General features: G+C 38.9%; 1 protein-coding gene across 2 annotated transcripts in view; it reads right to left on the bottom strand.

The window, feature by feature from the left end:
* Positions 1 to 17,303, bottom strand: part of LOC102219051 (protocadherin-1-like) — a 195,952-nt gene that overhangs the window by 90,981 nt on the left and 87,668 nt on the right. For both annotated transcript variants that reach the window (XM_005802109.3, XM_023329086.1), the window contains exon 5: positions 236 to 455. In XM_005802109.3, coding sequence (XP_005802166.2) covers positions 236 to 455 — 220 coding nt within the window. The remainder of the gene's footprint in view (positions 1 to 235; positions 456 to 17,303) is intronic.

Here is a 17,303-nt window from a genome sequence, read left to right on the forward strand (position 1 = left end):
CGCACACCTCTTTAACGAAGGTATACAGTGTGCAGAGCAGGGAATTGTGGGAATTTGATTACATGTACAGTGTTAGTTTTCCTGCTGACAAGGTGAGTGTGTGATGAAAAGTGTGTAAATGCATGTTGGTGTGTTTCTAAATCTGCTTATGTGTGTCTGGACCCTTCAGGGTTGATGAATGAATGAAGGAGGTGAGAAGAGGAAAAGAGGGAGGGGAAACTCCACCTGGTCTTACCGTTCTCCGGGTGTTCCATCTCGCCGATGCTGCCATCAGGTGTGGTCCTCTCGTAGTGGTCTTCTGGCAGAGCTAGTGGTCCGATCCTGGGGCCCGATGATGACTTGGAGCTTGGGGTCTCTGACTCCTCCAGGCCACTGTCGTAGTAGCTGTGCTGGGATGCATCCTGCAGATCCTGGGCCTGGTTGGAGGTGGAGAAGGTTACTCGGCGGTGGGGCAGCTGAAATAAGCAGAAACAGGAAAACAAGAGGCATCAGTGTATTGTTTTGTGCTTTTTCATTACGGCAAGCTCTTTTATTCATCAAACTGATTCAAGTTTAGTTTGGTTCTGTGGCTTGAAGCAGTTACATTTCATCCCCAGGCCTCCCTCTCGTGTTAAAATGGGAGTTGCTAATGGAAAGATGGGTGATTGATTGTTTTATTCCGTCCAGTGTTTTGATTTACAAACCAGTCTGCTAGACACATTGACCTCAACAGCAGATGCTCTACAGACAGTAAAATTGATCACTTTAAAAGAACAATTGATAGCCTCTAAAGCAACGCCAGTTTATGTTGTGCTTCATCCAATACACCCCAGTCATTCAGTTGTAGCAAGTTTGCTTAAATTGAACTCACACCAAATGGCTATTATCTTTTGAAGACCTGAAGTGGACATAAAATACAAATCCCATGTTCCTGAAAAAATAAGAAAAGCCTAAAGAATGTGTTAATGTCTTGAAAAAACTGAGCCTCTTCACTTAGTAAAGAGGTTACTTCACTGACTAACCTTCTTCTATTTAGAAAATGCTAACACAAATAGATAAATATGTATGTTTTCGCAATCTGTAGTAAAGCTCGATTTGAAGGATTCTACCAAGATGTTTTTGTGACTCATTAATATGTCACAGTTTGTTACAAAAGAACCCAAAGGATTAAGTTTTCTAAGAAATATTGACTTGACACTTCAGGCCAAAACATGGATCAAGATAACTTCACTTTGCTTCACCCCAAATTCGACTGAATTTGTCACATCATTAGACAAACTGGCAAATGCATTGGGAACAATTACAAATCAAGGACTTTTTATTGTCATGTCAGCTTACATTTACATGTTTGTGGTACGAAATTCGGACTGAGGTCCCACAGGCCCATTTAATTCAGTAGCAGCTGATCTTCTGGGACTTCCACAAAATAAAAAAAAAAAATAAAAAATAAAAAAAAATATATATATATATATATATATGTGTGTGGTGTTTACAAAGACTAATCCAAAAGAGAGAAAATAGATAAGTATGTATGGATGAAAATGTTTTCTTTATGTAAAAGGTCAATGAAGAATGGTCTGGCTTGAGATAACATGCATAATATTGTTACAACCAATGTATGCAGAATCCATCCATCCATCAAATTTTTGTATACCCTTGTCCCTAGTGGGGTCGGGAGGGCTGCTGGTGCCTATCTCCAGCAAGCGTTTTGGGCGAGAGGTGAAGTACACCCTGGACCAGTCTGTCGCAGGGCAACACAGAGACAGACAGGACGAACAACCATGCACACACACACTCACACCTAGGGAGAATTTAGAGAGGCCAATTTACCTGACAGTCATGTTTTTGGACGGTGGGAGGAAGCCAGAGTACCCAGAGAGAACCCACGCATGCACAGGGAGAACATGCAAACTCCATGCAGAAAGACCCTGGGCCAGGAATCATACCCAGGACCTTCTTACTGCAAGGCAACAGCTGTACCAACTGCACTACTGTGCAGGTATGCAGAATACCATCTGTAAATATACAGCATGCAACAATCTCAGACTGGTTTCTTGAACATGACAATGACTTTAGGGCAACATGAGGGGATTTATGGTCACAATTTTCATAGTATGGCTCTGCATTAGACAAACCTAAAGCAACTAAATAACTTCATCATCTTAATATGGAACAAAAGTGCTTAAAAATCTAAAATTTTATTGTCTACAACAATGTGGAAGCAAGTATATAAATAAATCTTGCACAGAGTTCACCACTAGGAGCTATTATTGAAAGTCTTTTGGGACCTCAGACATCATGAGAAACAGTTATGTCTCAGAGATTGATTAATCCCCTTGGACTCATCAGTTACTCAAAAAAAACAATCTCAACAGTCAACTTCTGTGTTGTAAAACACAACAATTATTCTAGCTAGTGAAATGTCCCAAAATTGTTATCTTTATTCTTTGTTCTGACCTTTGAACTTAAATTTCCAACCGTAGTCAGTAGATTTAAGATTTTAGTGCTGGGATTGTTCAAGACATTTATTGCTCTAAAATGGTAAAACATTACAGACACCATTAGAGGCTACAATGTTCCCAAAGCCAGTCCCTGATCTGAAACATGTTAAGTTGGCAATGATGACTGATGGGTTGGTATGAATGAAAAGAATCACATCTTTTTCAAAATCACCCACCCAGTGGAACAGCTACTGGCTGCAAAAGCCCACAGGCTGGCAACCCACTCACTGATAAGTCAGCCAATATTCACATCCTTCCGCCAATATCATCTGTTCACCAAGAAAGGTCTAAATGAAACCTGACCAAAAATGTTTAGGAGCAGGTTAATTTCACCATGTAAACCAGAACAGTCATAGATGCCAAAGGCAGTAATGTCCCTTTCACCTGACAGGCTGCTTTATTTCTTTCTTTCACCTAATTTAACATATTACACAAATAAAAATCAATAACATACAAACTACTGGTAAAACTCACAACAAGTTATCTTTTCAAAAGAATATTGACTTACTATGTCTTTGTTGTAAAATGTAACATAGCCCTGACAGGTTCATTGTCACAGATTTTAATGGGTTTTCAAAATACATTTTCCTAATGAATTGTGAAATCAAGTAATTGGCCTGATAATTAGTGGGGCAGCTGAATAAGTCACCTGAGGTAATACTGTGCCTTCATTGAGTCTGAAAAATCAAAAAGATTTGTTGGCAACAAATTATTATTAGAATCAATCCTTTGTTAGCCTACACTAGAGCTTTCAAATAGGTGAACAAATACAGAAATATTAGTCTGAAAATCATTATGTATAAACATCACTGTTTGCACACTAATGCTAGTCTTAGCATTACCTTTTCTTGGTTCACTGAAGGTCTTTCTACACTTCGCAGCAGGATCGGGAAAAAAAATTGTTTTCTCTCCCAGTATTGCAAGAACAAAGTAATCTCTATGTTCTTGAAGGTTGTTCTTCACACATATTATTTTGTCTTACATGCTGTCGCAAACAATGAAGTGGTTTTGCACCAGTGGGAAAGACACAATAAGTCTTCCTGGATGTTTGCACTGTAGTTCTTCTGAAGAAAGAATGTTCTTCTTCTTCTTCTTGCAGCTTTGGGCAAAATAAAAAACAAACAAACAAACAAAAAAAACTATGCCTTTGTACTTGCTAATATATCGACCTTTTGGCTGACACACATTATGCTCTATTTTCATATTTACAGTATTCACAGTACTTCAGCTTTCCCACATTTTGTTATGTTAAAGTCTTTTCCAAATTGTATTAAAATAACCGCTTTTCTCAAAATTCTACATACACACACCCCCATTAAGACAACGCAAAAACAAACAAACAAAAAAAACATTGGAGTGTTTATTTTCTTAAATATTTTTAAACAGATAATTTCTTCCCAAAGACACTAAGCAAGTCCACCAGTTGGCTCATTCCATCAGCTTTACAGTCTTTTAAGCAATCCAACTGTTGGTGTATGTGTCCACCAGTTTAATTTAAAAATATTTAATCGAAAAGGAAAGCGACTAAAATGCAGGTTCAGAACAACAAAAAAACAAAACAAATGGTAAAATGTGCTAACTTTAAACATTGTTAACATTAAAAAGGTAGTGATAAAACACTTCCTGAATGTAGAACATGTGGTGAGCTATAATAACACAAACACAATATATTTACACTTAATCAGAGAAATGTTCAACACAAGTGGCCCCCTGATGGGTTTAAAACACTAACTGCAAGTCGCCCTATTATTCCCCTGTTATTTATAACATTTCACTCTCATATACAAATGAGAAGTGATAACATGGTCTGTAACTACAAAAGTACTTAATGTAAACTATAGTGTAAAAGAATATCCAGTGTGTGTTTTTGTCATTAGAGTGTCTGTTCATGGTCAAACACACACTTCCTTTCATTTGTTGTGTGTCTTTCTGTGGGTGGAAGGTAACTGTTTGACTTCTGCATTTGATGGTTTTGTAATTAAAATACAATTAGCCTCCCTGTAGCGCCGCGGGGATGTTCGACAGCATTCACACTTACACAAGCACACTTTGTGCAAAGACAAAGAGGGCTGCCAAGAAAAGCGTCCTAATTCAAAGGCACACAATACACGGTCAAACACTTCAAATGTGCACAAACACAATGGACGGGCCAGCGCTACTGAAGAGCAACATCACTGGGTCGATCACTATGGCAACTCGGTGGTGTCAGAACCAGTAAAACCAGCAGATTAACTCCCAGAGCGTGAACACACAACCTCTCAGCTTCATCTATGCGTTTTATTAATCTGTCTGCATCTCAATAAAGCCAGTTTCAATAAGTTATGCAAGTGTAGAAGGTGATCAACCTCTGCATTCTGAATTTAAACCACCACATTTATGCATGCATGTCTATGTGATAACATACACTGTTTTGCACTGTTCATATACTGTATATATATATATATATATATATATATATATATATATATATATATATATATATATATATATATATATATATATATACATAATTTCCCAGACGGGATCAATAGAGTATTTGTCTGTCTGTAAGTTATGCTTCTTTTCTTGTTTTTTTGCTTGAAAACAGTAGCTTCTAGGACTGAGGGTCTCCTGATGCTTTATCACCTGCATTCCAAAACAGTTTGAGCATTTCAGCTGAACCTGGAAGGATTTAAAAATACCTGGTTCATCTCAGTGTGCAGGTGAAAACTGCAATATTAGTGTCAAAGTGATGGAAAATGTGCAAAACTAAAACCACAATGGAGCTCCCCCTTAACCTGTGCAGAGACATTGTGCTGCCTAGGCATCAAAGGCCCAGATCCCTGATGCTTCGGGCGACAGGCGTCTTCTGCAGGTGAACAGGTTCAAACACTCAGATATAACTGGACTCCGAGCACTCTCACTTCCTGTCTTCCCTCCCCGAAGAATGTAGAAGAGCTCAGAAAGGTCAGTTTGTATTTCTGTACTGGCACAGAACCAGATGTGTTACTTAAAGGAGGGGGTTTGTTCCACTTTTTCTACCAACTTTGTGAGATAGGAAAGAGTTACAACGAGGCGTGATTTTGTTCTGGATTTCCCATTGTGTTTGCTTCAGCACATCTAACACCTCATAATAATTAATTAAACATAACCAATAATTGAACTTTTTTGCCTGACCTAACAGTCAATTTTCTGATTTTGTTGTCTATATAATTCAAAGACTGCCACTAGAAGATTCCACTAGAGGGCAGTCCAGCAAACATATAGTAATATGGAGAATAAATTGTCGCTGTTGCATGTCTTTAAAAATATTTCTTTCAAAAAAGACATGTCAAACTGTTGTTTTTTTTTTGTATTTTATTTCATTTAGATATCTAACACTGGCTTGCACACCCCCTCTAAGAATAACTTTGTGGTTGCATATCACCAGCTTTGATCCAGGGCATATGAACAGATGTTTTAGAAATGTTTCGCTAAATCAAGTGTCCACCCTTCTTTCCTTATCCAAAGCCATAAGCAATGTCTGGAGAAAGCTTATTTCCATGACTCCCTCTTTTGGTCCCCACCACAGCTTATGACCACAGGAGTGAGTTGGAAAACTGAAAACGTAATCTATTGGTATGGCTGAAGTCTTCCTCTCCTTTTATATACCAATTTTCTGCCAGTATTTCAAATCTTTCACTTGTGACAGAAACTCGGCCCTAACAAGAAGCTGTGTCTAAGTATTTTATCTTCAAGCTTGGAGCCGCTAACCGTCATTCTTCACACTCTAGAGCAATATCATCTGCAAAAGGTAGCATGCAAGTAGCAAGCAATTTGGTTAATTTCTATTGTCATTTTTTACTTTCAAAACACACACAGAAGTACACACACAGAATGTGGCCAATTAGCCAGCCTATGTAAACCTGTGAGCACAACGTTATATACAAGATGTTTAACAAAGACAGGAATGTGCTTTATTGTTGATGATTTAAGAATTCCCGAGTAAAGACAACAGCAAAAGAAGAACAACTGTCTTTTTCTAAATATTGAGCTGCAATGCCTGCCTTTGATTTTGAGACGGTCTTCTTCTCGATCAGGTGTGTTTGGGAAAGCAAAGTGTGCCAGGTTGTGTTATTAATAACTCGTCCGCTGCCTATAACTTTCTCCGCTCAGTTTGCTGAGTGAGTATTAGGAAATAAATCACTTCCGTATTTACGGAGCAAGGTGTCTGGATCTCTCTCCCACCTGTCTAACACCACCACCGCCCAAACAGAACAGACAACCTCCCACCCTCTCTTGTTTGTTGCCCTTTTTGTACTGATTGCGTTTGCGTGTTTGTTTGATGGAAATAGAAGTGCCTCCTCAGCATGTTGAACTAAGAGAAAGTGGAGCAGATCAGAGGGGAGGGGGGAAAAAAAGACCAACCAACATCAAGCGCAACCTCTACCTCAGCCTACACCCTGTCGCTATCCTTTAGCTGAACACCATGTCCTCGTCCTCCAGATGGTCGCACTGTGGATGAATAAATAGTTGCTGTTTTTCTGACCAGCTATGCTGTTCTCTTCTGCCCTACTTTGTGTCAAACATCAGCCCGAAACACAAGGGAGGATCCCAGAGAGGGTTGGGATTAATTAATGAACTTTTGTTATTTTTATGACTTTTTGATGTGAACTGAAGCATCACTAACAATAAAGGGATCCAAATTAGAAAGAAGGATGAAGAGCGATAACATAATCAAAAGCATTATTATGAAATGTGAAAAATAGGGAAATATTACAGGCATGTAGCAATTTATTAAAATAGAAAAACCTATTATATATATATATTCTCAATACAATAATTTTTTAGATTTAAAACACTAATTCAAACAGAATGTTAATGTTTGAATAAACATGACCGAAACTCATTAAAATGATGTGTAATATGAACTTTGAATGACCTTGTAGACCTTATTCTACATTAGAAAATACTTTGAACCTTTATTGCATCCTTTTTGGAGTAGTGATGTTTTTATTTGTATTTGCATTTATGCCAGATTCTCTGCTGTTAGCATTCCTCCTACCCTCCAAACTGTATATAAGGAGCTGGAGAGAGTTTGTGGTAATGGCGATGAAGGTCAGTAATTAAGAATTCAAGGGAAAATGCTTCATCACGGCCTCTCTCTTCTGCAGAAAACTGTTAATGCTGCACTTTGTCGGAAGTTCCCCCCCTAACAGCTTCTCCACTGACGAATGCTCAGTCGTCTGCAGGTAAAACGCACATGAGCACTTATGTAAAACAAGAGAGGCATGATGAGCCATTTTTCCTTGAATCTGTAGTAACTGACCTTGATTACCATCACGGGGAGAGGCAACAGCGAGGCCGTGGATGTATCGTTAAATCCATCATGCAGAAAGGAGGAATTAAAGCAGATAAGGAGGATAAGAGGAGAGGAAAAGGAGCAGCGGGGGAAAGAGGAAGCTGGAGGAGCAGGACGAAGGTGGGTTGAGGCTGATAAGAAGTCCAGGTCGGTTCCTCTTCCTCTTGCAGCTCAAACTCCTGCAGGAGGTGATAGAGGAAGAGGAGGAGGCGCGTTCAGTGGGCCACATTGTTCAGAGATGATTAAAAACCAGTGAGAGGAGGAACGCAGGACGCCTCGCTGGGTGTTTGTCAGCCGAGACACGGAGAGGAAGATAACCAAGTGTGTGCATGGGTGTGTGTGGGTGTGTGAATGTGTGTGTGAGAGATCCTCATTACCTCCCTCTGTGGGAGATAAGAGTGTGTGAGGCTGCATTGTGCATGCTTATAAAAGTCTGTCCTTATCAAGTATGCATGCGCACACACACTTCTAAACCTACACACACTTATTATCACATGCTCACACAGACGCATACACACATTCGGACCACAAGATGAACGGCTGCCAGCAATAATTCGACACAAATGTGTTGAATCCCAGCAAAGAATGAAGGATGAGCTGAAAATCTGGAAAAAAGATGACCGGGGAGTGCCGCAACAAAGGAGGAAAAGGAGGTGTGAATATCAACATGTATGAAACATTTTGGTGCACTGACCCTTTAGGTCGTCGCGGTAATTTTCTTAAAGTATTCCTGGTCCAAAAAAAAAAGGCGATGGAGTCTGAGCAGCATCTTAAGAAGCACGGCGACTCTCTGCCTTAAAAGCAGTGTGGCAATGTTATAAATTATTCAACACTTTGTCCAAATCCATCTCAAGTGTCGGATTAACCCCCCCCAGGGCACAAACTTGTTGTCGAGCCCCCACTCTTCTTCACAATATGTGTCATTTTTTATTATATCCCTCTGGCAGCGACGGACCAACCACTGCTCAACAGTGACTCATGACGGATGAATCCAAATTTCCATGTATCGGGTAATATTTTGATTATGTGACAGTAAATCGAATGCTGAGGGGCATTTAAAATGTTAATCAGGCAAACAAAATGCATTCACATCATCCTTCAGTTAGGCTCCAGGAAAACAGTGCCAGAGTAAAGCTGGCTCTCAGGAGAAAGTTTATGGGTTGTACAAGTCATTTTACACACTCCAGCTTAATTTATAGCTAAAAGAAAGATCAAGGTAAATATGGATTACAGAACTTTGTCATGAATTTGAATCCCTTTATCAATGCATCAATTCCTAAAATCCTGCTTAGCAGAGGTTGGGTTACAGAAGTAACACGTCGAGGAAAGTAGGACAAATGCCTCTCCTAAGAGACACTAACTCTTCCTGAGCTGCATGGCGTTCTCTAGCTAAAAAAAAAAAATATGGTTCCTCCTGCAAGTTCAGATTTCTCCCCTGGATCTTCTCCTAGTGGAAAGTATAAAGATAACTTCAATTGAGAGATGTCCCAAAGAGATGCCCCTTTCACCTGCACTGAATCCTTCTGATTAAGAGGCAGTGACTTTAGAAGGGCCTGGACACTCTACGGTGGGAGCCAGTTTCATATTCACATATCATTATTTGGTTTGTGAACAGAAGCCAAAGAAGTATATCAGAACAGGATTTAATTATCCAGTAAATATTTTTATTTTTATTCTGCATCTGGTCAATAAAAGTTCTCAGAAAAACAAACAAAAACCTTTTGGAAAGAAATTTCAAGAAATCTTTGAGGAAAAGAACCTTTGCATCCTGAGAGAAGAAGTTGTTATGCAGAGTTTCTACGAGAATTCATGTAGCTACAGCAGCCAAACTAATCCGCAGCACCGTCTGCGTTCCTCAATTCGTCTTTCTTCCTTCCCATTCTTGAAGGTTGTGAGTTTGATGCTGCGGGGGGGGGGGGCAGCACTTTGAGAAATGGCCTGCTGTGCCAATCTGAGCAGCTTTGTAAGTTGTCTGTATTTGTTTACTGCTGCATGTAAGTTACACAGGAACAGGAGCAGAACATGTGCACACAGCTTATGCAGGCTGACTGAAAAGATGGAGAACTCAAAAATTTAAAGGGAAAAGCTTTCACATCTGTGCTGTTATTGTGGACTTTTATTACAGGAAAACATAAATTACTGAGTTAAGCATCCCATTGTGGAAATATAATAAACTTAGAATTTATTCCAATGGCATGGGAAACACTTAATTTGAAGTTGCCCTGTTGACTGTTCGATCAAGGTTCCCGTCTGTGACAGAATGTTGCCATTATATTTTCTTTGCAGTGCAGCAGAAAACTGAAGGACACACCACTAAGGAAGTTTTCAGAGCGGAGACAACATGGCGCTCACTTCTCTCCTTCAAAGTAACAACAACTTGCTTCCCTTTTCTAGCACCTCCTGGCTGAAGAGCACCGCTGGTCTCATCATTTGCAACCCTGACTGTTTATGATTCTGTAGAAAAGCTTATGGGCATTTATAAAACTCAAATAAACACCTCTACAGGCAGTTTATCACTCAGATAAAATGCTAAAAGCTCGGACTGATAGAGTCCGATTGCTGATAATGGCCATTGATCGTGGAGCTGCAGAGGCAGCGAAGCAGCGCACAAACAGCAGCTTTGTGTTTCCATGTAAAGTTCCCACATGAATCCAAATGAAGGCACTGCAGCAGGGAAATGAGTTTCCATCAGCTCAGGCAGAAAAAAAACCTATGCAAAATACACTATGGATGTGTGTGTGTGTGCATGTTGGCGTGCGCGTGCGGGCGTGTGTTAGGGTGCACGTGTGGGGCTGTGTGTGTGTGTGTTTGGTTTGAGATAAGCACAGAGTTTCACCTCAGAGGTACAACAACGGGAAAGAGAGAAAATATTTGTTTCCACAGCAGCTTTTTCCCCCCTTTTTTTTGCTTTGGTTGACTCGGTTCCAGAAACAAAACTCAACTCAGCTGACAAAAACACTTCAATGAGCCACATTGTTGCACTCAGAGACATGTTCCATTATCATCACAGGGACAAACATTTTGGATTTTAGTGTTTATTTGGCTAAACACCTCTCGCCTCATGTTGCTACCTCTCACAATCACCAATCCTCCAGAAAGAACGGCCCACAGAAGGTGTTCTCTAACTTCTTGTTTCTTTGGTAGGAGTTTTATGAGACTGAACTTCATGTAGCACAAAAAGAAAAGAAATACCAAATATTGAGAAGCATGTTAACAGAGCACTGTAAACCTAGCAGATTGCCATTTTTGTGTTTGTTGACATTAATGGAAAAAAATGCAGAATTATTTTAATGTTACTTGGAACAAACATCTGTTTTACAAGTAAGCGAAAACTCTTAAAGTTCAAAAGTCTGATAAGAATTTATTTAGCTTCTTATTTACCTCCAACTATTCAAATCTTGTAGAGAACATAACTAAGCTTTGCTTAGAGAACAAAATATGCCACAAACATTATTACATATTAAATATGCATTAAATCAGAAAAGCAGAGTATATGTAAAATACAAATGGAAAATAAACAACCAAAAATAGCAGTATCACTTTCACTGAAGTTGCGGCTGTACTCATTTTGTCACCATTCCTGCCTTTTAGGCTGCAACACATTCAAAATAAAGAGGCATCTGGTTAGCAATTAAGCAAGAGACAAAGCAAAGGATTAATGATATTATGGTTTTTGAGCTGCTTTCATGAAAAAGCTTTGAAGAACAAAAGGGACATAGGATATTAGGTCATTTTATATTTGTTGCTAAAACATTCTCAAAGAAAGATTCAAAATAATTTGCTGAATTTGATTCGAAATAATTATAACTAAAATTATTGATGGATTTTTATCCTTAATCCCTGAAAGTGTTGGGAGAGGAATTTATTGTCTTTTCTGTAGCCTGAAATGAAGAAATGGATGGACAATGACTTGACCAAAAAGCTTTGTTATGTAGGGTCGCACTGTCAGGGGAAACATCAATTCGTTGAGTCTTGATTTAGCTGAAAAACTCTCCATAACAACAATAAAAACACTTACTTGACTTTGTGTTTTTATACTGCAAATAAAGAAGTCATGAAGTGAGGAAGGCCAACAGAAATGCCTCTATCAAGATCATGCTGCTGCTGGCTTTCAGCCTTCTCTGATTTGAAAATTTTGTAGCTGCACAGACAACATCCACGAGCCGATGCTTGTTCTCTGTCTCTGTGCAACAGACACTAGCTGTATCGCTGAATCTGTCGCCCAGCATCAGTCTTCCTCACATCAACTCTCTCAAAGCAGGTCAGCTGACTTTCTCTCATGTGGTTCCAAGACTTCACCCGCACGCTTGCATTCCTCCTCGCTGAAGGTGTGTGTGTGTGTATGTGTGTTATCAGTGAGGCAGTAAATCTAGTGTTGCACAGGAATCCATAAGTCTGGAGCACCTTCACCTCCAGCATCGCACGCAAGTCACATCCTCTGGTAAACAGCTTTTAGAGTAGGATTCACACACACACATGCACGCCCACAATCAACAAAGTAAATGTTTTTTCATGTCTATTTTATGTATATATCTATCTATATATATACATATATATATATATATATATAGATAGATAGATAGATAGATAGATAGATAGATAGATAGATAGATAGATAGATAGATAGATAGATAGATAGATAGATAGATAGATAGATAGATAGATAGATAGATAGATAGATAGATAGATAGATAGATAGATAGATAGATAGATAGATAGATAGATAGATAGATAGATAGATAGTAGATAGATAGATAGATAGATAGATAGATAGATAGATAGATAGATAGATAGATAGATAGATAGATAGATAGATAGATAGATAGATAGATAGATAGATAGATAGATAGATAGATAGATAGATAGATAGATAGATAGATAGATAGATAGATAGATAGATATAGCTATATTGATATAGATATAGATATATGGATATGTATTCAAAGCTGACACTGACAGAAACCCTGTACTTCGAGATACTCAGCTGAGAGAAATGAACTTGAATAAATCTGCTGCTGCTGGCATTTTTCACTCTGCCGCCTCGCTGATCCATCGCGTGTCTCTCAAACTCTGAGATCAGTGAACACAGTTCCAACGGGTAGCAAACAGACAGGGAAAATACAGTCAACGCACCCAGAGAAATCCACCGCCCTCCGTCTTCAACTGACCATAGGGTTAGTTGAACCTATGGTCAACTACCCATAGCATTTTTGTTTTCAGCATTTTTGTTTGTGTGCATTTACTACTTGCTGATATGTTTGATCTGCCACTCAAGCGTTTGGCTTGCATATACAGATTTAAAAGACTTTTCGCAAATGTTTTGTAAGAGACTATCTTTGGTATGCAAACAATAAAATGTCCAGATTTAGATGAAGATTGCCAAAACGTTTTCCCAGCTTCTCATGGAACAAATACAACAGTCCTGCCTATTGTACATTCACTTTCGAATTGCATGTTTTACTTACCAGGGCATAATAACAATTTGCTCCTGACAAAGTTTTAATTTTAAACTTAACTCATAACACCCTTTTCAAGCTTTCTAAAGTCTCCAGTTTTACAATGAGAAAGATCATCCACAAGTGGAAAATATTCAAAACATTCTCCAGCCTCCCCAGGATTTGACATACCTTGAAATTTAGGCCAAAGTCAGACCTTGCAATGCTTAGATACATGACAGATAACCCAAGAGCTCCAGCTAACACTCTGCAGGCCTCACTGTGCATATTGGACGGGTTCACAATGAGGTACTTGGGGAAAAGAATTGGATTGAAGTAGAAAGCTTTTTCTAGCTGAAAAGATACAGCAGCACAACTTCAACTTGCAAAGCTTCATATGAACAAAACACTAGATTTCTGGAACAATGTGCTTTGGATAAAGGAGATCAAAGTAGAGATGTGTGGCCATAATGTTCAACTTCGTATCTGGAGAAAAACAACCATAAATCTCAGACACGGTGGAAGAGATGTGATGATTTGGGCCAATTTGGCAGTAAATTAGATAATCTTTCGAATGTTAGGTGACAACAAGAATGATTTCCAATGTGCAGCACAACCAGTCCACAAAATGTATGTGTTTGTTTTTTGTAGGCAGAGCATACATTTCGACAGTGTGCAGATGGATCCGAGGCTGGATCTTTGAAAAGCTTTCTCTCTGTTCAAATGTGTTTACATAATCCTAACTCCATGTGTCATTGCTGGGTTTCCCCTTGTGCTGCTGTGTTTATGTTTGTGTGTATTGTCATTTACCAAAAGTTTCACAAAAAGCCAAGAAAACTTTGGAGACAGAGGAGTGATGGAGAGGTATCCAGCTGACAGCTCCGGTATGTTAATCCCTGAGAACGCCTCCCACCGTCCCTGCCCCCACTTAGGAACTTTGCAGCAGGTTATAATTGGCTCCAGGATAAAGTGAGGGAGGATGAAAGAATGAGAGAAAGGTGGAGTGATAAAACAGGCGAAAAGGGAGAGATGAACGTATGGGAAATGTGGTTTTGATTCGCTAGGCTACAGTCCAGCTTCAACACAAAGAAAAGCCAGACTAGAAACTATGATTTGAACTGAAGTTCTGGCATCTGCTGCAGAAATCTGTCTCATTTTCCCCAAACCTCAGTTCAAAATAATAAACTCTAACTACTGGTTTGATAAAAGAGGCGTCTCGTGAAGTCAACCAAATCCAGGGGCAAAAATGTGTGACCTCAGACAGAATATCTTCCAGCATTTTTTAAACCTCCAGGATCTCAAAGTATAAATGGTTCTGTTATTACAGTACCATCGAGAAAGGTTTGGTATTTAATCCTGTCTGACATTTAAAGACGAGAGAATTTCAGAAGAGCAACAGTTGCAGGTCAGGTCTGATTCATATTACATTAAAAGTATGGGAATAAGTTAAACTTGAAAAAAAACTGAGGTTACAGTCCTTTAAAAATTCAATTCTGTTTCAGCTAATTCCTTCTTTGGATTGGAAAAATCAGTTTCTAATTTTATGACGTAATTTAGGGATTCTCGTCACTCTTTAGCATCCACTGAAGCATTGAAAAACTGAGTGAAAAGTCTAAGACATGGTTCTAAATGAAACAAGAGTGAGATGCTCCCTTAAGTGGATGGGTTTCTCTTGGTTTTCCTAAGATTGGGTTGAGGTTTTCCGTGTTATCTTTCCCTCTCCTCTATATCCTGCTTTGGAACTCTATATGGACACTTTATAAATGGCAAGAAATAGGACCTGAAAAGGTAAAGATCAGTCAGAGTTCAGTGGAAAAGACTAAATGTGCTTACAGAAACTCCCTCCCCTTCCACATTATCTGGCTTGATGTCAGTGACCATTTTCACCTGGAAGTAAAAGGAAGCAAAACGTCTACATTGTTCAGTATGACTTTTCACCTCATACTTTTTAGAGAGATTATTTTTGGTCTGGTTTTGCCTTTTATAGCTTTAGATCTGAGTGTAACGTTTGCAGATTTTACACCAGCTGTAAAAATCAGTGTGGGTTTTATCAGGAACATATGGATCAAAGGAATGTTTTTTTTTTGTTGTTGTTACTTTTTTCCATTCTTCCCTTTCCTCCTGGGAATGTCTTTAGAAAAAAAACAAAAAAGTGAATAAACACAGCCTCTCCTTCAGTATTCCACCTCCACTCTACCCGGCACATTCGCTCTCTCTCTCCATCCCCATACGTGAGGGTCATAAATCACATCAGCTCTCTGGATGGCTGTCTGCATATCTGTTGTTTTAGAGGGATCTCTTACAGCACCATGTGTGCGCAGGTACGCCTGAAGAGGTAGCAGCCCATATGCACGTGTGTTTCTATACAAGTCCATTTGTGAAAGCAGTAAAAATAGTTGCATGCCAGTGAAGGTCAGGTCGATTGTCTAGAAACAATAGAGGGAAGTTGACAGAGTGCAGTGTTTAGTGAAAAAGAGAAGCCTCTGCTGTGGGAATAAATGACATCTAAACAAAGACAAAGAGTTTGACTGAAACAGGAAGGAAAACCTGTTGCAAACAAAATGGCAAATTTGGATTAGTTTTTAACTGATCAGATAGAACATTTCTAAGAATCATGTTGGAAACTTTAATTATCACTTAACAGATTTTACCTTGGATTTGTCAAACAAATATTTTAAACTATATCTAGCTATTAACATGCTACAGAGAATCAGAAATGCAACAAGACTTCCTTTTTCTTGACTGTGGATCATTAGGCATTGGAATTAAGAAAACATTCTAGCTTGCCTTACACTAGACCCTGCAACCTAAGTCATACCCTTCATAGAAATAAAGGAAAAAATGGGAATATGAGTAAAAGTTTTTACCCAAAAAATATATAAACCAGCAAAAAGGTTCAGTGTTCTCAACCTTGATGTTGTGGATGAGAGGTGAAAAATCTTCAAAGATCAAGAGAAAAAGTACAGTAACCTTCATACAGTTTCCTTCAATATGAACTGAAAAGCTTTTTCATATAAGGCTGAAATGTCTTTAAAGAACAAGAGAAGTCCAGTTGTATTGTAGTACCTCTGATGGTCATATACTGAATGACTAAGAATCAATACCAACATATTTTTGCTATTGAGAAAATGGCTTATAATTTACATTTTTATTGTGTGTTCATCAAACTTCCTTAGAATGGAGCCACAAAAGTTCTCTGTAAGGGCCGAATTAGTGTTGAGGTTTAGCAAAGAACATTTTTCAAAGTGGATCTTGAGAAACATTGTAAATTGATTATCGCAGACACAATTTGTTTCCATTTATGAAGTTAGATAACACTGGAACTTCAAAGTGTAAAGAACAGAAGATTAGATTTTTACACAAATTAACTTACTCTCAAAGAGTTAAGTAAGTCAAAACTTGCAATATGGCAAGCAGTTGACTCAATAACTACTCATCTTCACATTACCACAGCCTTGCACTGTATTGAAAGATGTTAATTAAATTGGTGCATTTAATGGGCATGATTACTGGGCTGCATTAGTTTAATGATAATGCAGCCCCTCCAAATTCACTTCCAATTTCTATTTTCTTTCATATGTTCTGCTGATTTTTGCTATGTTCTTGAATTATTCACAAATTGAGACAATAGAAAAGAGCTATCAGATGGCCAGTTAGCTCACTGTCCTCACTGTTCCATAGTTCTGCCTCCCTGCTCATCTGTGCTGGCCTGTTAACCATTGGGCTCTATAGCAGCAGACATCTCTACAGGAACGAGGTGGACACTGGCCAGAGTTCATTAGCATCCAGTCTGGATTAGCTTCTAGCCTGCCAAGAATGCTACAGCTAGCCAAAAGAGACAACAGGCCCATAGGGAATGAGTGGACAAGCTAATGCTAAGGCTAAGGCCAAGTCCTGTCAACAGTAGACAGAAGGAGAGACTGAGAGGAAGGTGGCTGTTTCCTCTGAATCACAATGAGGAGGGAAAAACTCTTCTTCATAAAGTCAATAAATGCTGTCAAATGAAACTGGCTTAGTCTGAAACCGACAATAGAAAATGCCCAAGAAATTCAATGTTAAAGCACACGA

The sequence above is a fragment of the Xiphophorus maculatus genome, chromosome 23, assembly GCF_002775205.1.
Source record: "Xiphophorus maculatus strain JP 163 A chromosome 23, X_maculatus-5.0-male, whole genome shotgun sequence".
Taxonomy (NCBI): Eukaryota; Metazoa; Chordata; class Actinopteri; order Cyprinodontiformes; family Poeciliidae; genus Xiphophorus; species Xiphophorus maculatus.